This window comes from Hylobates moloch, unplaced genomic scaffold (assembly GCF_009828535.3).
Source record: "Hylobates moloch isolate HMO894 unplaced genomic scaffold, HMol_V3 SCAFFOLD_20, whole genome shotgun sequence".
Lineage (NCBI taxonomy): Eukaryota > Metazoa > Chordata > Mammalia > Primates > Hylobatidae > Hylobates > Hylobates moloch.
Genome location: NW_026652295.1, coordinates 5,864,044 through 5,887,279, shown reverse-complemented (window position 1 = coordinate 5,887,279; position 23,236 = coordinate 5,864,044). Strand labels below are relative to the sequence as shown.

Sequence of the window (23,236 nt, the reverse complement as noted above, 5' to 3'; positions counted from 1 at the left end):
CATTAATTTTTTGAAGGGTTTTTTGTGTCTCTATTTCCTTCAGTTCTGCTCTGATTTTAGTTATTTCTAGCCTTCTGCTAGCTTTTGAATGTGTTTGCTCTTGCTTTTCTAGTTCTTTTAATTGTGATGTTAGGGTGTCAATTTTGGATCTTTCCTGCTTTCTCTTGTGGGCATTTAGTGCTATAAATTTCCCTCTACACAGTGCTTTGAATGTGTCCCAGAGATTCTGGTATGTTGTGTCTTTGTTCTCGTTGGTTTCAAAGAACATCTTTATTTCTGCCTTCATTTTGTTATGAACCTAGTAGTCATTCAGGAGCAGGTTGTTCAGTTTCCATGTAGTTGAGCAGTTTTGAATGAGTTTCTTAATCCTGAGTTCTAGTTTGATTGCACTGTGGTCTGAGAGACAGTTTGTTATAATTTCTGTTCCTTTACATTTGCTGAGGAGAGCTTTACTTCCAACTATGTGGTCAATTTTGGAATAGGTGTGGTGTGGTGCTGAAAAAAATGTATATTCTGTTGATTTGGGGTGGAGAGTTCTGTAGATGTCTATTAGGTCTGCTTGGTGCAGAGCTGAGTTCAATTCCTGGGTATCCTTGTTAACTTTCTGTCTTGTTGATCTGTCTAATGTTGACAGTGGGGTGTTAAAATCTCCCATTATTATTGTGTAGGAGTTCAAGTCTCTTTGTAGGTCACTCAGGACTTGCTTTATGAATCTGGGTGCTCCTGTGTTGGGTGAATATGTATTTAGGATAGTTAGCTCTTCTTGTTGAATTGATCCCTTTACCATTATGTAATGGCCTTCTTTGTCTCTTTTGATCTTTTTTAGTTTAAAGTCTATTTTATTAGAGACTAGGATTGCAACCCCTGCCTTTTTTTGTTTTCCATTTGCTTGATAGATCTTCCTCCATCCCTTTATTTTGAGTCTGTGTGTGTCTCTGCACGTGAGATGGGTTTCCTGAATACAGCACACTGATAGGTCTTGACTCTTTATCCAATTTGCCAATCTGCGTCTTTTAATTGGAGCATTTAGCCCATTTACATTTAAAGTTAATATTGTAATGTGTGAATTTGATCCTGTCATTATGATGTTAGTTGGTTATTTTGCTCGTTAGTTGATGCAGTTTCTTCCTAGCCTCAATGGTCTTTACAATTTGGCATGTTTTTGCAGTGGCTGGTACCGCTTGTTCCTTTCCATGTTTAGTGCGTCCTTCAGGAGCTCTTTTAGGGCAGGCCTGGTGGTGACAAAATCACTCAACATTTGCTTGTCTGTAAAGTATTTTATTTCTCCTTCACTTATGAAGCTTAGTTTGGCTGGATATGAGATTCTGGGTTGAAAATTCTTTTCTTTAAGAATGTTGAATATCGACCCCCCCCTCTTCTGGCTTGTAGAGTTTCTGCCGAGAAATCCGCTGTTAATCTGATGGGCTTCCCTTTGTGGGTAACCCGACCTTTCTCTCTGGCCACCCTTAACATTTTTTCCTCCATTTCAACTTTGGTGAATCTGATAATTATGTGTCTTGGAGTTGCTCTTCTCGAGGACTATCTTTGTCGTGTTCTCTGTATTTCCTGAATCTGAATGTTGGCCTGCCTTGCTAGATTGGGGAAGTTCTCCTGGATAATATCTTGCAGAGTGTTTTCCAACTTGGTTCCATTCTCCCCGTCACTTTCAGGTACACCAATCAGACGTAGGTTTGGTCTTTTCACATAGTCCCATATTTCTTGGAGGCTTTGTTTGTTTCTTTTTATCCTTTTTTCTCTAAACTTCTCACTTCATTTCATTCATTTCATCTTCCATCGCTGATACTCTTTCTTCCAGTTGATCGCATTGGCTACTGAGGCTTCTGCAATCTTCACGTAGTTCTTGAAACTTGGCTTTCAGCTCCATCAGCTCCTTTAAGCCCTTCTCTGCATTGGTTATCTTAGTTAAACATTCATCTGTTTTTTTTTTTTTTCAAAGTTTTTAACTTCTTTGCCATTGGTTTGAATTTCCTCCCGTAGCTCGGAGTAGTTTGATCGTCTGAAGCCTTCTTCTCTCAACTCGTCAAAGTCATTCTCTGTCCAGCTTTGTTCTGTTGCCTGGTGAGGAACTGCGTTCATTTGGAGGAGGAGAGGTGCTCTGCTTTTTAGAGTTTCCAGTTTTTCTGCTCTGTTTTCTCCCCATCTTTGTAGGTTTTTCTACTTTTGGTCTTTGATGATGGTGATGTACAGATGGGTTTTGGTGTGGGTGTCCTTTCTGTTTGTTAGTTTTCCTTCTACCAGACAGGACCCTCAGCTGCAGGTCTGTTGGAGTTTGCTAGAGGTCCACTCCAGACCCTGTTTGCCTGGGTGTCAGCAGCGGTGGCTGCAGAACAGCAGATTTTTGTGAGACCGCAAATTCATCTGTCTGATCGTTCCTCTGGAAGTTTTGTCTCAGAGGAGTACCTGGCCGAGTGAGGTGTCAGTCTGTCCCTACTGGGGAGTGCCTCCCAGTTAGGCTGCTCGAGGGTCAGGGACCCACTTTAGGAGGCAGTCTGTCCATTCTCAGATCTCCAGCTGCATGCTGGGTGAACCACTACTCTCTTCAAAGCTGTCAGACAGGAGCATTTAAGTCTGCAGAGGTTCCTGCTGTCTTTTTGTTTGTCTGTGCCCTGCCCCCAGAGGTGGAGCCTACAGAGGCAGGCAGGCCTCCTTGAGCTGTGGTGGGCTCCACCCAGTTGGTGCTTCCTGGCTGCTTTGTTTACCTAAGAAAGCCTGGGCAATGGCGGGCGCCCCTCCCCCAGCCTCGCTGCCGCCTTGCAGTTTGATCTCAGACTGCTGTGATAGCAATCAGTGAGACTCCGTGGGCCTAGGACCGTCCGAGCCAGGTGTGGGACACCATCTCCTGGTGTGCCGTTTTCCAAGCCCGTTGGAAAAGCGCAGTATTAGGGTGGGAGTGACCCGATTTTCCAGGTGCCGTCTGTTACCCCTTTCTTTGACTAGGAAAGGGAACTCCCTGACCCCTTGCACTTCCTGAGTGAGGCAATGCCTCACCCTGCTTCGGCTCGCACACGGTGCACTGCACCGACTGTCCTGCACCCACTGTTTGGCACTCCCTAGTGAGATGAACCCGGTACCTCAGATGGAAATGCAGAAATCACCCGTCTTCTGCGTTGCTCATGCCGGGAGCTGTAGACCAGAGCTGTTCCTATTCGGCCATCTTGGCTCCACCCTCACACTCTTCTTAGACATTAACATTTTAGAAAAATGAATTTATTAGACTCTTCCCATTAACTGTTAGCTGAGAGCAGTTCCCTTAGAATGAGTTGCCAAATGACTGTTTTCATGGGGAGCCATGTGATGTTTAGTGACTAGATGCTGCCAGGGAAGGCTGGCCCAGATGAGTCCCAAAGTGAGGATTCTCCAGCCACTCTGCAAACAGTATGAAACTCCAGCGTACATGCTTAAAGCACTCTGAAATTTGAGTAGTGGCAGATGTTTTAGACAAAATTCCACTGTGCCACTTTCCAAAGCACTGGAATTGGGTGTTATTTATGGAAGGTGATATTGTACCCCTTCAAGCCCACAAATAAAGAGGTACTCAGCAGTGACCTTTATTAAAGGCAAATCAGTGGGGAACACATGACCAGAGGAAATGAGAGAAGATTGGAATATATTCCAGGGCCTTAAAAAGATGTCAAGAACAATTGTGTTCCCCCACAAGGCACCCTAAGGCAAGGATGGTCCAACCTCACTACTGTTTCTTTACATCCCTGTGTTTCAGCTGCATCCATGGTCTCTTGTATTGTTTATCTATGTCACTTGCAAAAAAACAGGCTTGAATACAGTTTTTTAAAAGTGATGCTTTTAAATATAAGCAGTAATCAACTTATGAAGGAACAATGAACATCTATAGTAAGCAAATAAACATCCACACATAAATATACACATGAATAAACAAAATGCAAATGTGTGTCTTTCTTTCTGCCAATCCTTTGAGTTCCATATTTGTTGTCATGTAGTTAAGAAAGTCATTGACTTCCCCCACAGTCTACTACTCTTGCTCTGCTATTCTCATGTGGCATTAGTATTATGAATTAAATTACAGTCTAAACTTGCATATTTAATTATAAACCCATTGAGCACAGGAAATGTATCATAGCTCAGCACATTCACCACCCTGTCTCCTCCAGATTAAGTGGTATCACTCTGCTCATCATAAGCACTAGTAAATATCTATGTAAATAAATGTTTATTGAGTATGTGTTGTAAATATCCACTTGTAGGTTAATATTAGATGGACTGCACCATACTCCTTAGAATGTTTTCTATGTTGATTTTTGTTCTTCCAATAATTGCTTTAATCTCTGGCAATGCAAACTCATTTAACACTTGCTTTTATATATTGCATTCATATATACTCCAAAGACAAACAAATGCTTTATCAGAATTACCAGTGATTTATTCTTATTCTCATTATTGTTGCTATTCAGTTATCAACAAGAATTGACTGTCTTAGCAAAAATGTCATCAGTTGGCCTGTTTTGTTTGGAAGACATTCAGCTAAACTTTTTATTTTTGTTGGCTACTGACACTTTATTTTTAAGTCAGTTGCCATGATTTTAACGAAATGAGCCTTTCTTTTAAAACCTAGAAGCCTCATTCTGCTCATATAATGGATGGAACACAAGCAAATGAGCAAATGGTGCTTTGGCTCCATAGACTTGCCATTTGTTGGGGGAAATTCAGTTGTTGTAGGAGAGAAGTCTTTACGGCATGTGTTCTGAGCTGACTGAGAACATGAAAGAGATGGGTCTCGGAGCTGCTAACTACAATGCATCTGGTTAGTGACCTTCATGTTCAGTGCAAAGTGTGCCTCCCCACCAAGTCCCTCTCCACCCCTTGGGCTTCCAGACCCCAGCACGAGGGGTCAGAAACCCAAGAAATATGGAAATATTCTTTGTCAATTGAAAGAATTGCATAACAGTTGGGGTCAGATGGGGCAAAAAGCTGTGTATGCAGTTTGGTTTATAACTGTGAAATCCAGCAAACAACAATAAATTAGACATTGTGACACCAACATCCTATTTCTCTCACATCTCTAGATCTGGAAGAGTTTAACCTCCATGGATTGATAGAATAACAGAGTCTTGTTTAAACTCATGCCAAGGAAGGGCTGGAAACTGCCCTAGAAACAATGGTCATGTAGATGAACTTTGTGCTTCTGGTGGCCACATTTTTTATACCATGTCCCCTGAGCAAGTTTCCCTATTTCCAACCTCCACTTTCCTCCCTATTTCCAACACCCAGTTCCAGCTTTTAGGAAAGGTACATAGTGCAACAAATTTAAGCAAACACATTGCCTTTCCCAGGGATATAAACGTTTCAGCATCATCTCTAAGTTCTCTTCTGTTGGTAGGATTTTCATTACCAACAAGCAAAGGGGGAGTATTGAGAGGTCAAGAGATCTTCATAGCAATCCTGATTGCTCTCCTGCAGTCTTCACAGAACAACCAAAGTGATTTTTTAAAAGAACTTAAAGCAGACCATGCCTCTTTTCTAGTGACTGCTTTTCCCAATCAGAATAAGATCCAAAGTCCTACAAAGCCCTGCTTGATCTGGTTGTCTCTGACATCATTTTCCATGGTTTCCCCTGCTCCAGGAACTTTCTCGTCTCCCACAATTCCTCTGCTCAGGCACTGTCACCTCCCACAATTCCCTCTGCTCCAGGTGTCTTATCTCCCACAATTCCCTCTGCTCAGGCACCTCATCTCCCACAATTCCCTCTGCCCCAGGCATTTTATCTCCCCCAATTCCCCTGCTCAGGCACCTCATCTCCAACAATTCCCTCTGTCCCAGGCATCTTATCTCCCACAATTCCCTCTGCTCAGGCACCTCATCTCCCACAATTCCCTCTGCCCCGGGCATCATACCTCGCCCATTTCCCCTGCTCAGATACCTCACCTCCCACAGTTCCTCTGCTTCAGGCACATTGGCCTCCTCAAGCATGCCAAGTACCACCTCCCACAGGGTCTTTGCACTAATGACACCCGTCCCCTGATATTTGCACCGCTCATTCCCTCACTTTTCTCAGGTCTCTTCTCAAATGTCTCCTCTGGCCACTGTTTCTAAATTAGCACCCCCAACTCTGTCCCTCTCTGTCCCCTTAAGTTGCTCTAGTCATTTTTTCATAGCACTTGTCTCCGTTTGACATATCATATATTTATTTGTTTATTGTCCATATATTCCCACTAGACTATACACTCCATGAATCTTTATGTGTTGACACTGCTGTATTCTCAGTACCTAGAACAGTGCCTGGCACTTAAATGGTGCTTAATAAATAAGCTGTTGACGAAAAAGATCCTGAATCATGCCACATCAACAGTTACTTGTTAATTGAAAAATCACAAATCTATACATTTGGAAAGGAGTCTTTATTTCTTATAAAAGGTTACAGCCTGCAGAGTGACCATCCAGACAGGCTGAGAAGCACAGCCTCTGGCAGAGGCTAAAAGGTGGGCACTTCAAGGGAAAGGAAGATGGAACAGGAATTTATGCTGAACTGGTTGGCCAAATATACATATTCAACAGATTACAGGAGGAGCTATGAACATTTATGAAGAGGGTCTTTATGCATACTGAATAAACATGCATGTTACGTGTGACCCATGTTCACTTTGGGGTGAGACTTAACATTTATATGTGCTTCAGTTAGGCCCTATACGTCAAAAGGTGAAGCAGGGACAGGAATGCACTGAAGTGTGCAGCTTCGGTAAATCGGCCAGAACCAGTCCATGGTTGATAATCTCTTACCAGGAGAAAGATGGTGAAATCAATCTCTTATGCAATCAAAGCTGTAGTAGTGGCTGGTGGAATGTGAGTTAGTGAGTCAGCATCTGGTAGTGGATGAACTGTAGTTGTTTCAACATCGCTCATCTTGAGACCAGGCCTTGTTTAGCTGCTAGACAAAAAGAAAAGCTTTGTGTCAGTTAGAACATAGTTTATTCTTTAAATGCAGGGGTTCGTGACTTAATCCTTGGCTGGTATGGCCTTGGGTCTCGTTTATAATTAGATATTTTATTGCCACAGTGTCAGTCTTATGATCTCTATTTTAACATTGATTGTGTTCAATTGTGTCTAAACAGCAAAAGGAAAGGGAATATAGTGAGGTGTGTACCACCTCCTATCCCATCATGGCTGCGGCTCAGTTTTTAATGTTTCTCTGGGGTCCCCTTAGCCAAGAAAGAGTCTGTACAGTTGGTTGGGAGGGGGGTGGGGGATAAGATTTTACTTTTAGTTCTCACACCTTATTCACTACCTGTGTGGTTATGCTCAGAAATAAAAATAAAATAAGTTTAGTAAGATTTCTTTGCTATTATAGCCATCAGACACCATATAATATGGAGAATAATAATAATTTATTCAGTTTATGAAATGCCCTTCACAGACACTATTGTTTAATCCTCATCTTCTGGAATGCCCATTTTACAGATGGAAAATGCACTGAGAGGGTTCATTAGCCTCCCCAGTCACAGCTCTGGACCAAGCTGACCTGGGTTCAAATGATTGTTCTGCATCCTGATAGCTGTGTAGCCTAGAGCTAGTTACTTAAGTTACCTGAGCCTCAGTTTCCCCATATATAAAATGGACATAACCCTTAAAGCTGATAGGAGAGCGAATAGAAACTGCTCTAGATTTGTAAGCAGTGGGAGCTTAATGGAGGCAATTGGGTACACAGGTGAGTGAATGACTAAGAAGCCAAACAAGCGACATGGTGAGGCAACCCAGGAATTAGAAACAGTAGTAAACTGCCACCACACCAGGAGCTTGGAGGCACACGGAGGAGGAGGTCCCATCAGAACCCAGAAGGCATCAGCAGGTGCTGGAGCCATGGAGGAGACTCAGACTCTCACCTCAAGACAGAGAGAGCACAGGAGACACACCCTGACATCTCCCCTCCTCCTGCTTCCAATCCTCTCTTTGGCCAAACCTACCGGGAAGTCAGAGAGCAGAGGAGCGTGGGAACATGGCTTCCCGTGGAACCTGACAGAGGGTTCTAGGGGTGCAGGCAATAGGTCTGAGAGCAGCCACTCAGTCAATAGGTGGAGTCGCTGAGACAAACCGTAAGTGGTTGTTATTCCCGAACGGACAACAGGAAACACAAGTCCAGATTCTCTGACTCCTGTTCTTCCTGGTCCTTCGGAATTGAATGGGCAACGTGAACAAATCTGCAGTGTAATGTTGTGCTCTGTAACCAACTTTGTCTACATTGTAGAGCATTTTCTGCTGGTTGTTTTTTCTTAAAGACTAAAAATATCCTGTCTTCTCTTAAATGAGGCAACACACATGTGGGTTAGGGAATTTCCAGAAAACTAGCTTCCTGGAGTAAATTTGTATCGCAGTTAACAGCACCAGGTCCTAACTTTTGGAGCAAACTCCTCCTAAAGCAGCATGTTCTCCCATGCTTGAAGCTTAGTCTGGAATCTTTGGGTTAGAGGGAATGACTGTTTGGTTCATGGCTGTATCTCACTTAAAACAGTGCCTGGGGCCAGGCACAGTGGCTCACGCCTGTAATCCCAGCACGTTGAGAGGCCAAGGTGGGTGGATCTCTTGAGGTCAGAAGTTCAAGACCAGCCTGGCTAACATGGCGAAACTCCCTATCTACTAAAAGTACAAAAATTAGTGGGTGTGGTGGTGCACACCAGTAGTCCCAGCTACTTGGGATGCTGAGGCAGGAGAATCGCTTGAACCTGGAAGGCGGAGGTTACAATGAGCTGAGATGGCACCCCTGCACTCCAGCCTGGGCAACAGAGCAAGACTCTGTCTCAAAACGAAACAAAAACAAACACAGAAACAAAACAACAGTGCCTGGCACCTTGTAGGCACTGAAAAACTCTTTGAAGAATGAACAAGACCTGGGGTCGCCTATGGCTCTGCCCCCTTACTTAATGCCAACATCAAATACCTGTTGCCTCCACTTCCTTCTTCCGCTGGCACCCCTCCACTTACCTTCCCCCAAGAGTCGGTCAAAGACACCATCACGCCTCCCTTGAGCACTTCAGCATCCTCTGGTTTCCTTGCTCCACTCTTGTCCCTCTCAAACCCTTTTCCATCTTGCAGACAGATTGATCTTTGTAAACTGTAATCTCACCAGACCACTTAAGCTTTTCAATGGCTCCTGCCCCATCTCCATCCCCTCCCTAGGACACACTCTACATACCTTTGCACAGCGTTGGAGTTCCCTGTGCTTTTTACCCTCCCTGGGTCAAATGCTTCTTCTGCCACAGGTATCCTAAGTTTCCTGCCATTCCCTTTATGCACCATCCTTTCCTTATTCTCTCAGTTGGTTATTCCCCCAGCTAGGAAGACTCTTCCCCACCTTGTCCACCTTTAAGATTGTATCCCAAAACTACATTCTCTGAGGAATCTTCTTCGACTTCCACAGACACTGTTAGCCACTTCTTCCTCTGGGTTTCCACACTGTGTTCCTCGTGACCAGTAGTTCCAGGAAGAGGCTGGCATGCTGTAGGAATGTTTAAAATGCATGCACATTTCGTTGAAGGGGCTTCACAGTCCTCTTTCTCAAATTCTTAGAGAGAAATTCTCCTATCTCCATGCTGTCCATATTTTCTCTGAATTTCATGTTATGTTCTTACTTCCTGTGAATGCCACTGGCATCATCCTGAGACAGGGTGTCCTATGTTCATATTCCTGCCTTGGTTAGCCATCTAAGTGGTGCACTTCCTAAAGCCAGGAACCAGATAGTCAGCATCAGTTGACAACCTCATGATTTCTTTGATTCACTCAAAGAGCCTAGCACAATGCTGGTTTCATGTATATCTCACAAAATTACACCTTACCTTTACTCCAAAAGAGGTTTTAAATGATGTAGGAAGCATTGAAAGAAAAGTGAAATAAAATCAAGGTAGAAAAGACACCTTAACAAGTACCTGGCTTCCATTTGCCAAATATTTATTGAGCACCTACTACGTTCCAAACATCATGCAAGCTGCTGGGTATACAAAGTTAAACAAAACTCAATCTCTGTCTTCACAAAGCTTCCCCCCAACCCTTCCTAAGTTTGCCTGAGCTAGAATAAACATGGCCAGGAAGGTCTCTTTTCTTTAGGAAACATCTGGAAATAGGTATGTAATCTGCCAGTGGAAACTTAGCAATGGAAAGGACAGATTTCTACAGTCCTCAGAGAGACAATTTGCTTTTGAATACTTGTGTTTTTCTCCTCTTAGTTGCTATCATCCGTGATTTCTGTGCCTTTTTGATTGTTTCTTTTTTGGTGGTGGCATTTTGTTTTTGTAGTTGCTAACCTGGTATTTCTAAGAGTTATTCGGGAACTTATTCCCCCTTGGTCTCAGCACACTCCCTTTCCATCCTAAGACTGTTAGCACAAGTTTTGCTTCCTTTTCCAAAGCAACTGTATTCACACTTCCAGCACTGCCACATACATCATGCTGTCACCTTCATACTTCAAGGGCCCATTTGGAAATAGATTGATTATTTTGAACATGAAAGGTGTGCCTTGGGAAAAACAAATGAATCAAATGGAAAAATGAATTAACATCATGAAATTTACCTTCTCAGCTGAAGACATCATATATTCCTGTGTTCCTTAGAGACAATCCTCTTATAAGAATGAACTCTTCGCAGGTAGATGGAGTGAGAGCTCAGCTTAAAATGTGTTTATATAAGAATGGAAAACGCCCTTTGAGGAAGGAGCTTAGAAATAAAAATGTTTGTTTCTTGTGAGGGGTGCTTGGATTGAACACCCAGATTGCAGTGGGCATCTCATTCCAGAGCTTCTAACATCTCTATGATGATCTTAGTGGGGCTTGACATTTGCAGAGAGCTCAATTCAGCCTCATTGACATTTATTAGGTACCGACTGGGTACAAAACACTGTGACATTCTCTGGGAGCTATACAGACATATTAGACAACGTCTTCAGTTCAGTTTAACAAGCGGAATAGATATCTAAGTGAATAAGGAGAAAAAGGTTTGTTTGGGCTTTTCTGGCAAATAATTGTTACAGGAAAAGGGGTCTTGATGCAGACCCCAAGAGAGTGTTCTTGGATCTCATGCAGGAAGGAATTCAAGGTGAGTCACAGAGAGCAGTGAGAAGAGATAGTTTATTAAAAGCTACTCCATTACAAAGTAAGGTATCCTCAGAAAGCAAGTGGAGGAATGCACTGTCATTGTTTTAAGCTTTTCTTATATAGGGGTCTTGTCTATGTAAAGACTAAAGTAAGCTGTGCTTATGTGTGGGTAGGCTGACAGCATGACAAAATTTATTATTCTGTTGATTTAAAGAAAACTATCTTTGACATTTTAGTGTGTGAATACATCAAAGCATAACTGTAATTCTCTTGAAAGTATATATCGTCATGGGTATCGGTACGTCTGGACTTTCTCTTGTTGTAGGAGTTTGTCCTTGCAGGCATCACCAAGTTGTTTCCTTAGCTGTCAACACCTTAGGACCATGGGTTTTGATTGGCAAGGAAAGTAGTGCCTTGCTAGTTTTAAGATGAAGCTGATTTAAAAAGGTTGTGACCCTGGCTGTCCTACGTTCGTTTCCCTAACAATATGGCCAGAAGTCTTCTTATTACTAAGCATAGCATTTGAGGGGCATAGACTGCAGCCACTGGACTTACAGATGACATACCCAAAACAGGAGAGAAGTGGGAGTGTCCTGAGTTATCAGCTTCTTTATTTTGGAGCACGAGAGGGAGCAGTGATTGATAGATGTGTCCACTCTGTCACTGATACCAACCCTGCTTGATGGCAAGTGTGTTCTTCCAGGTCCTAGGCATGAGAGAGGTGGAGTCAGAACAGTTCTATTAGGAACAATATTCAACCATACTGAACATACCATGTGCTATTTGATGTCCTTTCTAGACTACCTGGGAACCTAATCACCACCTAGGACATTGTATTTTTTTTTTTGAGATGGAGTCTCGCTCTGTGACCCAGGCTGGAGTGCAGTGGCGCGATCTCGGCTCACTGCAAGCTCCGCCCCCTGGGTTCACGCCATTCTCCTGCCTCAGCCTCCCCAGTAGCTGGGACTATAGGCGCCCACCACCACGCCCGGCTAATTTTTTTTTTTATTTTTAGTAGAGATGGGGTTTCACCATGTTAGCCAGGATGGTCTCGATCTCCTGACCTTGTGATCCGCCTGCCTCGGCCTCCCAAAGTGCTGGGATTACAGGCGTGGGCCACCGCGCCCGGCCTGGACATTGTATTTTTAATGTAAAAATATTTCAAAGCCATCAACTAACCCAAAAGGTTAATTTTTTAAAAGGCAATGAATTCTTCTAGTGGGCAGTACCAATGCAGGGCTTTGCGTGCAGTGGGCTCTCTGGTCTGTGGAATGCATTGAAAGGTTTAGAGGACATTTTCCCCAGGGTCACACAGCACTGAATCTGAGTTTCAGCTAGATTTCTCTTTCCTATCTTGTGAAGAATACTAATATCAAGAAACTGCGCACAAAGCTCAATCAAGCCTAGGTAGCTAAGGTTGGAAAAGAGTAACATCATAATGGAATTAAAGATTTTCATCTTCTTCCTCCTACATCCCAGCTGGGGGGATTAAGGTAGGTCCGTGTAAGGGGAGTGAGGCCCTCAGTAAAGGGACAATGAGATGTTCGAATATAGGCATATGGTCCAAGCGGCTTTTGCCTTAAAACCAATAGTTTTGTGGCCTCAATAATAATTCACAAATGGAAGCAAGCACTTAAACTAAGAGCATATGTTAATTTCTAGATCACTTGGGAAGATGGCACTAGTTTGTGATAAGTGTGAAAAAATGCAATCGGTAATTATAATATTTCCTCATGTTTAGTAGTCCAATTTCAAAGGCTGCAATTATTAAAAACAAAATGGGATTCCTTTCTTGGATGCTGTCTTTCCCAATTCTCTTTTTCTTGCCCTAATGTTTTTAACACAAAGTTGCATGATTTGGGGGAGAAAAACAATCTATCCAGGCATTATATACTTTAGGCAAACATGCATGGAGGTTCCCTGTATGGAGCCATGTTTCCCATCCAGATTGGGCCAAGGACAGCTGATGGGCAGTCATGGATGTTGATGGATGGGTTTTCCAAGCCTAGCTGGATTGTGGTCTCGTAACCATGCCGACTCCTGGGAATGAGAAGGGCTATTTAGTGAAATGAAATACTACTCTGTCACAACTTCCTCACTCACAATTCAATCATGGAGAGTATTTCCCCAGCGCTGTCACTGAAATCATTACATTCAGAATTAAACATGGTGTAACAGAGCAGTCAACAAGACCCTGAGGTTCTATTGGCACACCAGGTTCCACATTCCTAACCAGCTTTCCCATACAGGAATATGAAAAGCCTGCCAATCAGGATTCTTTTTCCTTCCTTTGGAATTCATCTCACCACTCCCTGTCCCTGATGAACTTCCATACCCTGTTCCCGGGCCACGTGGCATCAGCCTATCAGCAGGATTGCTCAACCTTCACCTTTTGGCGTCTGACATTAATTTGGAAGCCTTCCCAACGCAAATCACAAAAAAATGAGTTGGCCCAGAGAGACCCTCGTGCAGGTTCTCTCCACCTGGTCTTCCTTCTCTTCACTCACTCAGTTGTTACCTCCTTTGATCCGCACTTCTGGCTCACACAACTCTTATCCATGACAGCATATTTTCTCAATGTCCCTTTTCCTCATATTCCGTAGGACTTTCCAGTTTTATTCTTCTCTTGCCTCCTTTCATCTCCCTAGATCCCTTTTGCCATTCTTCACCTTCCTCCACAGAGGAAGCATGACATGGGGCAAAGAGAACAGGCTTCCCTGTCCCCAGTTCTGTCTCCACCTCTGCCTAGCTACATGATGTGCACACATGACACCCTCACTAAGCCTCGGTTTCCCATCTGTAAAAATTTCCTCACAGAGGTTTTGTAACGACCCCAAGAAACAAAACTTAATTCCTGTCACTTTATTTGCATCACTATGTGAACTGCCTTGGCAACTCTAAACAACTTTTGCAATCTTAACATTGAACATTTTAGCTATGAATCGTAAAATCAATAAAAAGCTACAAACTTCCTATGTTTTCAACACCCCCTGAGACTGTTGGGAATTTAGGACACTTTAAGGAAACTAAAGATTGACCTACTAGTCATATAGATGTTTGCGAATAGTTTAGAAACATATTTCTCCTTGGAAGGAGAAGCTAGGTGATGGTATTTTCTTCTTAGGCTCAAGTGTTAGACTCCAAGAGTCTATAATAAATCACTCCTTAAATAAATAAAATGTGAAATCCTCTAAGGCAGATGTTGGCAATTGTTTACTGTAAGGGCCAGCTACTGTGTTAGGCGTTGCAGACCATAGGTACTCTGTCACAACTACTCAACTCTGCTCTTACAAGAGTAGAGCTGTATTGTAGCACAATAATACACAAGCAAATCAACATAACTGTGTTCCAATAAAACTTTATATAAACAGTAGGTAGGCCGGGTGCGCTGGCTCAAGCCTGTAATCCCAGCACTTTTGGAGGCCGAGGCGGGCATATCACGAGGTCAGGAGATCAAGACCATCCTGGCTAACAAGGTGAAACCCCATCTCTACTAAAAATACAAAAATTAGCCGGGCGTGGTGGCAGGCGCCTGTAATCCCAGCTACTAGGGAGGCTGAGGCAGGAGAATGGCATGAACCCAGGAGGCGGAGCTTGCTGTGAGCCAAGATTGCACCACTACATTCCAGCCTGGGCAACAGAGCAAGACTCCGTCTCAAAACAAAACAAAACAAAAAACAGTAGGTAAGCTACATTTGGCCTGCAGACTGTAGTTTTCTAACCATTGCTCTAAGGGATGAATGGAGATTACAGTGATCATTAACGACTCAGAAAATCAGAAATTATGATTGGGAGGTTTCAGGTGACTCCATTGATGATTCTGGAATTATTAAGGCTCTTTGGTTACTAATGAATGACAACACTTTTTTTTTTTTTTTTTTTTTTACTTCTACAAGTTCTCCTGATGGAAAAATCAGTCAGCTCAAGGTTTTTTAATTTGGGATAAACTGGCCTTTGAAATAGATTTGGGCTTTGATAGGTTTGTTGGCAATTGGTAAACCCATCCTAATTTCCCACCGATGGAGCAGGGAAGGATCACTTAGAGGAATCAGAAAGCTCAGGACAACAGGGAAGTAACGATAACTGCCAATTATTGAGCTGCCCTCCCCATCACAAACTATGACCACCATGATCTCCATCTTATAGAAGAAGCAAAGTTTTAGTTGACAGGGGATGAGTGCTTTGCCCGAGATCACACAGAAGTGTTAGAGCCAGCTGAACTGCTTTCCCCTTAGCCACAATATCTCAATCAACACAAGTAACGTACTGTCCTTGGGACATTCACCTTTCTTCAGATTCAGAACCAGAGAGGAAAAAAAAATCACCCCTTCTTCCTTCTGCCTTTACTTTCTAGTAGAAGTTATACTTAAAAAAAAAAAAAAAAAAACAATTTGCAAGGCATGCTGGCTCACACCTGTAATCCCAGTACTTTGGGAGGCCGAGGCGGGGGAACACCTGAGGTCAGGAGTTTGAGACCAGCCTGCCCTACATGGCAAAACCTCGTCTCTACTAAAAATACAAAAAGTTAGCCAGGCATGGTGGTGGGTGCCTGTAATCCTAGCTACTTGGGAGGCTGAGGCAGGAAAACTGCTTGAACCCAGGAGGCAGAGGTTGCAGTGAGCTGAGACTGTGCCACTGCACTCCAGCCTGGGTGGCAAGAGTGAAACTCCTTCTCAAAAAAAAAAAAAAAAAATCAGCGCCCCCTCAGCCAGCCCCTACTGTGTGCTAAGCATAAAGCTTTCATTATATTATAAAATCTATTGTCTTTTTATTTCCCAAACTGGAAGCTAAGACAATTAAGTGATTTGCCTGAAGTTGCACCAGTAGTTAATTGTGGAGTCAGAATTTGACATAGTTCTCATCAACTCCAAACATTTTCAACTCATAGAGCTGCCATAGAGCTTAATGTTAAACACTCTGACTCTCAAGCCAGATGGTCTAGGTTCGAATCTGAACTCGACTATTTGCTAGTTGCATCACCCTAGGTAAGTTGCTTAATGACTCTGTCTTAGTTTCCTGATTTGTCAAATTAGGATGATGTTAATGGTTTCCTTCTCATCAGTTGTTATAGGGAATAAAGGGGTAATAAGAACATGGTAAGCCACGTGCTTTGGCTTTTTCTGTGGAATATAAGCTCTATGAGCACAGAAGTTATTGTCTGTTTTCTTCACTGTTGTATCCTTAGCACTTAGGATAATGTCTAGCGCACAGTAGGCAATATCAATATATGAATGAAAAATGTCAGAAGTGGTCTTTAAATTAGGTTATGACTGGGTTCAAAGTCACCATGAAAAAGCATAGCTTTCCTTTTGCTTTACTATTTTTGTATAACTTAGATTTGATAGGTGAAATTTAATATGGGTCTTTGAAGTCTTAATTTAAAGTGTAACAGTGGAAACTAGTGATTGTCTTCATTCTTTCCATGTTCCCAACAAAAGTAGAAGTACAAAGGTGAAGCTTTTAAAACAAAAGTGGAAGTTAGCACAAAGGTGAAGCTGAGGTTGAGCACATAGCAGGTACAAAGAGTGCTTTCAGATGTACTTCTCTAGTTCTTTGCTATTCCCCAAAGTGCATCCTTACATAATTAGCTTTAAAATTCCTTTTATCCCTTATTTTTTTTTAAAAAAATCTGTCATTAACATGTAGATTTTTATCTCTGTAAGTTTATTTTTACTAAACTTGCGTCTTTTTAAATATGATGTATTCTGAATCTAAATCAGTATTTAGTGACAACAGCTGCTGGGAACCACTGTAATAAATGAATTATGGGTCCCATTTACCTGGCAAGATTGCCTTTGATGTCTACACGTCAACAGTGAAAGGGGTTCCAGAGAAAAACAAAGCCTCTGGGAGAAAGGGCAAGCTCATCCCAAGACTGAATATGCACAAAGAGGGAGCAGAAACAGCAGATGGGTGCCTCTGGAACAAACATGCTTATGCAGCTGGGTTTATGGAGGGGCTCCTGAGAGGCTGAGTCCCATGTGTCTTCAAGAGCATTACTTAGATGCCATGGCACCTAGGCAGAAAACAATGTTTAAATCTGTGCTGGATTTACAAGTATATGTGATATTCATTCTGAGTGGTATAACCTATATCCCTAATAGCAAAGTGTTGAAGTTCTAATCTTTCTCAGTGGTTTGCACTGTGTAAATTATTATTTTCATGAAGATTAAGCATCCTCACAGAATTGCACAGCAGTAACTTATGTAACCACCTCCTTAGAATGTTCTCTCTCTGACAATATGCCTACCAAAGACTCTTTTAAACATCTTTGAAATTAGTAATTAGGGAGGTTAAAATGGAGCACTGTTTGCTTGTCTTAATGTACATGCTTTATAGAAAACAAATGAAGTGAATAAGTTTTGCTCTTGAAGGTTCTCCTGCTTATAATCAAAGTAATTTGCAGACTTGCCTGATTTGTATGTTTCTTCAAGTCAAGAATAATTCTAATGGATTACTCCTGTCCCTTCAGCTATAAGACAGCAGAGAACAAAAATGGCTTGTGAAATCAACCTAACAGAGTATTTCTTCTTTCTTCTCATAGGTCGCTACCCACAGGAGAACAAGGGAACCTACATCCCAGTGCCTATAGTCTCAGAGTTACAAAATGGAGAGTGGGGGGCCAAGATTGTCATGAGAGAGGACAGGTCTGTGCGGCTGTCCGTCCAGTCTTCCCCCAAATGTATCGTGGGAAAATTCCGCATGTATGTTGCTGTCTGGACTCCCTATGGCATAATTCGAACCAGTCGAAACCCAGAAACAGACACGTACATCCTCTTCAATCCTTGGTGTGAAGGTAAGAGGCAGACATTTAGTTTTCTCATTTAAAAATTCACCTATTTGGCAGGGCGCCATGGTACATGCCTATACTCCCAGCTCTTTGGGAGGCCAAGATGGGAGGATCACTTGAGGCCAGGAGTTCGAGACCTAGTCTCTAAAAAATTAAAATTAAAAATTAGTTGGGTGTGGTGGTGCACACCTGTACTCCCAGCTACTTGGGAGGCTGAAGTGGGAGAACTGCTTGAGTTCAGGAGTTGGAGGTTACAGTGAGCAATGATTGTGCCACTGTACTCCAGCCTGGGCAACAGAGCAAGACTCCATCTTTGAAAAAAGAAAAAAAAAATCTCATGTATTTCCAATACATCTCTTTTTGGAGGGGTAGTAAGATTATTCTAAATACATAAGCCTCTCCTACATATAGCATTTTTAATGATTCAAAGAGAAAGATAGAAAATTCATCCTCCATGTATATGAGGATAAAACCTCTATATGTGAAGTCAATGCTGCTATACATTTATTTCACGATTAATTGGAGATTCTCCAAAGGTGCAGTTAGTTATTTGTGGAGCTATTTAATTGCAGTTTTGTAATTAAAAGTAATTGCAAAAATCGCAATTACTTTTGCACCAACCTAATATATGTTGACAGTATAACTTCTGTACACTATTACTCTGTAAACAAATTGGGCTTATTAAACTTGATTATCAAAAGTATTAGAGTCTATAACTCTGACTTTAGAAAAATAAAATAAAGTCAACACTGTTCATAGTAGAATTAACCTCTCTAGCCCCCTACTTTAAGAACAGAAAGTCTGTATATCTAAAGGATTCCACAAAGTTGTTTATGTGCATAGTGGGTGCAAATTTTGCAAACCATAATTCTGGATGTGCAAAGATGTAGCTGTACTTTAACATAACTTGATCTCTAGTGCTATTTTCGGTCTTCCTTTCTGTCTGCGGCAGAAGCTTAATCTAGTTATATTCAAATAAAACTCAGTCAAGTTCAATGATTTCTCTATCAATTCTGTTTTGTGCCTCAGTCACACACAGCATTTTCTCCTCATCTTCACCTCTGCCCTTTCGTGCCTCTCCCCTGCTCCCATACTTTGTATGAAGCTGTTTTAAGTTCCAGAGGCAGATGCAGATGTTGCAGCAGCATCGATGCTGGAGAGACCACTTCTAGGTCCTAGGAAATAAGGCAGGGAAAGATATAAAAGCTCACATGGCGCAGGAGACTTCCCATGGCACCCTACCCCATATGCGCTGCTCTCTAACATCATCCAAAATGAGCCCATATTATTGCTGATTTTGAATGATCCTTGTATGTGAAAGTCACATTTGAATCAGGGTTAATCTGCCCTAGATATAGGTAAGTGGACAATATTTGCTACTCGTCTAGAACGTACACCTTGGTCCTACTGATCTTTTCTTTGTTTTATATTTATATTTATTTACTTTTTGTAGAGACGTGGTCTCACTATGTTGTCAAGGCTGGTCTCGAACTTTTGGGCTCAAGCAGTGCTCCTGCCCGAGCCTCCCAAAGTGTCGGGATTACAGTCATGAACCACCATGCCCAGCATAGCTTGGGAATTACCTGTTCCACTAGTGTTGGCAAAAGGCGCCAGGCTATTCCTACACTCCCTATACATCCATCCTCATCATATTGTACCCAACACTCCTATCTATGAGACAGATATTCAAGGTAAATGGTAACAGGAAATGTTAACTGGGCCATGTGCAGTTCAAAAAATGAACTCTTGATAGTAATCTTAAAACCAGATGTGAGGCATTTTGCAACTGGTTGATGGGGTGATATTTATACAGATGAAAAATACGGAGAGGATCAGAGTTACAGATATATAAATTAAGATTTTGAATATATTAAGTTGGAGATAACCATAGATGGACAAGCGGAAATGACAAGTAGGTACGTGAATCTGGAGAAGAAAATCAGAGACGTATATTTGGGAGTTATCTGTACCTAGGGAGAAAATATAGATAAAGAAGGAAATAAGATATAGTATCTAGCCTTCAGGAACACCATCATTTAGGAGTCCAGTAGAGAAGAAGTCAGCAAAAGAGAATGAGATGGAAGAGTATACAGGAAGCAACCTATTCTAAGAAAATTGTATTTAAAAATGCATACTTATCAATCAAGAGTTTGTTATTGACTTTCTTTTTATTACAAAAAGAAAATCATAGGCTACATATAACTGTTCAGAACTCTAGGAAATTTCAGGAATGCTATAATTTACCCAGACTTTGGTTTGTTTGCAACGTTTCTGGATTATATCATGTGTGTAAATGGGATATGTGTCTGCATTCATTTCAACTTACGTGAACACTCTTCTTGAGGGGAAAAGGGTTAGTTATGTTGCTTGACATATTAACTTTCAGGATAACTACTCAGGAGGTGGACAATCTAATAACCTTCTAATTGCTGCCTTGGTCTTCAGTTGTATCCATGGTGAGCAGCTTCCAGATACCTCTGTTCTGAAAGAGTCGCTTAGGTCTGGAGGCGTTCTTGTCCTAGAGGCTGTACAGGGACCTCCCCTAGGTTTTCAGTGCATGGGAAGGATTGGAGGAAGGTGGGACAAAAACCAGAGACCAATTTGGAAGCTGTGGTCTAGGACAAAGATGATGATAAACTAAACTATGGTGGTACCAGTGGAGATGAGAAGGGGTTAGATTGGAGATCTATTTTGTATTTAGAACAAAAGTTGCCCAAGGATTGAAGATGAGAAGTAGAAGAAATGGGAGGATTCAAGAATAACTCTAGATTTCTTGTTAGACCAATTGGGTTGATGGCGATGCCATTTTCAGAGCTGGGAAAACTGTGGGAAGTGGAGGGGAAGCACTAGGGGTGAAGCTAAGAGTTACATTCAGAAATGTTAATTTGGTGATGTCTATGAGACATCCAGATGAAAACGTCAAGTAAGCACTTGAATAAAGTGAATCTAGAACTCAGAGGAGATGGCTGAGCTAGACATGTAAACATGGGCACAGTTAGGAGCAATAACAGACACAAATGGTTCAGGGTCATTAACAAGTAAGAGTTGAGACAAAGGAGAAGTCAACAAAGGAGGCTGAGCAGGAGCAGTCAGTGGAGCAAAAGGAGATCAAAAGAGCCCAGAGCCAGACACATTGCTAGATTCAAGACAGCAGTTAACTCTGTTGAATGCTATGATTAGTTAAATAGGATAGGGGAGGAAAGTGGCCACATAGTGTGGAAATATGGATGTTTTCGATGATCTTGAAAAGGACGGTTTCACTAAAGTGATGGAGACAGAAGCCAGGGAGATGGTCATGGGCTGCGTTGTAAACAGGAGGTGAGAAAGTAGAGATGGCGGGAGATGGCACCTTTCTCAAGACTTTCTGTAGCACCTAGATGTTGAAGTAAAGGTCAAAGGAGAATTTTTTAAAGACAAGAGAGAGTGGGTGTTATTTTATGGTGATGGAGGGAACCAGGAAAGAGAGTTTGCAGTCCAGAGAGAGGACAGTGGTTCACAGCCTTGGCTGCACGTTGCAATCATCTGGGAAGCTTTGAAACTATGGATGCTTCAGTTCCCCATGCAGGCATCCTGATGTAATTGCTCTGGACTGCAGCCTGGGCTTTGGGGTTTTTAAAAGTTCTGCAGGTGATTCTTGGAGCCAAGGTTGAGAAGTTTTAGGAGTGAAATCCTTGAGTGTTTGGAATCCAGGGAACAGGTGAAGGGCCTGTGATGGCTGGGGCTATCTACTCTCTCCAGAGACAGGAGTAGAGTACAAGAAGAGGGGTGCAGATTTTCCAGTTTAATGGAAGGAGAATGAGGTTATTACCATTTTGTGACTCTTTTTTTTTTTGTCAGTGAAGTGTAAAGCAAAGTCATGTGTTGAGAAGCAGCAGCAAGGAAGGGCATGAGAGGCTTGATAGGGGAGATGTGAGCTAATCATCTGGAAGGTGGAAGGTGAACTTATTACAGGCACATGCCGGGAGGGTGCTCCCTGCTTCCAGAACACAAGGCAAACTAGCACAATCCTCTTCATTACTTGGCCTATGGAGGCCCAAACATCTCTGCAAATTCTTTAGGGATTTCTGACTTCATGGCTGTCTCTGCCTCTAGGAATCCTACTCACCCTTGTGCTGCTGCAAGTGAGAAACTTGACCTTCACCTTCAATTTCAATGTTGGCAACAACAACAAAAGCAGTCACACACAACATCTGTGAATGCCCAGACCTTAATTGCAGTTTGGGGTGGAGGGTGAGAGCAGGAAGGACGCACTCTGTGGTCACCACGCTTAGTGCACATCAGAATCACCTGGAGGGCTTGTTCAGACACTGCTGTGCAGCACCCTCAGGTTGAGTAGGTCTGAGGTCTGGCCTGAGAATTTGCATTTCTAACCAGTTCCTGGGGGATGCTGTTGCTGCTGGTCGGAGTCAACACTTAGAGGACCACTGGTTTCATAATAATCACAAAACAATAAAGCTGGGCATGGCCCCCAGAGCAGCCTGCAGTCCCAGCTACTCGGGAAGCTGAGGCAGGAGGATTGCTTGGGCCCAGGAGTTCGAGGCAGCCCCGCCAGCTTGTCTCTAAGAAGAAAGAAAAACAATAAGCAATAATTTTAAAACTCAGGAGGCAGGGCCGGGCGCAGTGGCTCACGCCTGTAATCCCAGCACTTTGGGAGACCAAGGCAGACAGATCATGAGGTCAGGAGTTCGAGACCAGCCTGACCAACATGGTGAAACCCCGTCTCTACTAAAAATACAAAAATTAGCTGGGCATGGTGGTGTGTGTCTGTAATCTCAGCTACTCAGGAGGCTGAGGCAGGAGAACTACTTGAACCTGGGAGGTGGAGGTTGCAGTGAGCTGAGATCTCACCACTGCACTCTAGCCTGGGCCACAGAGTGAGACTCCATCTCAAAAAACAAAAACAAAACAAACAAACGAAAAACCTCAAGAGATTATAATAATTTACTCTTCTTAAAATTTCACTGGCTCTACCCTGAACCTAATTCCAGTCTTTCTCCTCCTTACCACCCCTTCTCTCTCTCTCCTACTGTTCTCCTTTATTCTCTGAACTTTTCTCCCATTCTGTCCCAGGAGCAAATTCTCCTTCCTTAATGCAGAGTGGTCCAGTGAGCTTTATTATCTTGTTGCTTGATCTCTTCCAACAACCATGCTTTTGGGCACTGAACACCTTTTTTTTAAATGAAGTGAGAGAGAGAGGTCATCTCCCCACTTATTGTGTGGTTTTACCAGCCTAGCATGCAAAGCATAATCCAAAAAGGGGACGATATGGTGAACCTCCCCCCGCCACACACACAAGCACATACACTGTAGCCCAGCAGTCCCCTGCACTTTTATGCTTGTGTGTGTTAATGCATAACAAAGGACTCAGCGCTATGGC

The 23,236-nt window shown here is 42.6% G+C and overlaps 1 protein-coding gene across 1 annotated transcript in view; it reads left to right on the top strand.

Annotated features, from left to right (window-relative positions):
* Positions 1 to 23,236, top strand: part of F13A1 (coagulation factor XIII A chain) — a 186,044-nt gene that overhangs the window by 38,213 nt on the left and 124,595 nt on the right. Inside the window, exon 4 of the mRNA XM_032140410.2 lies at positions 17,614 to 17,865. Within this exon, the coding sequence (XP_031996301.1) occupies positions 17,614 to 17,865 (252 nt within the window). The remainder of the gene's footprint in view (positions 1 to 17,613; positions 17,866 to 23,236) is intronic.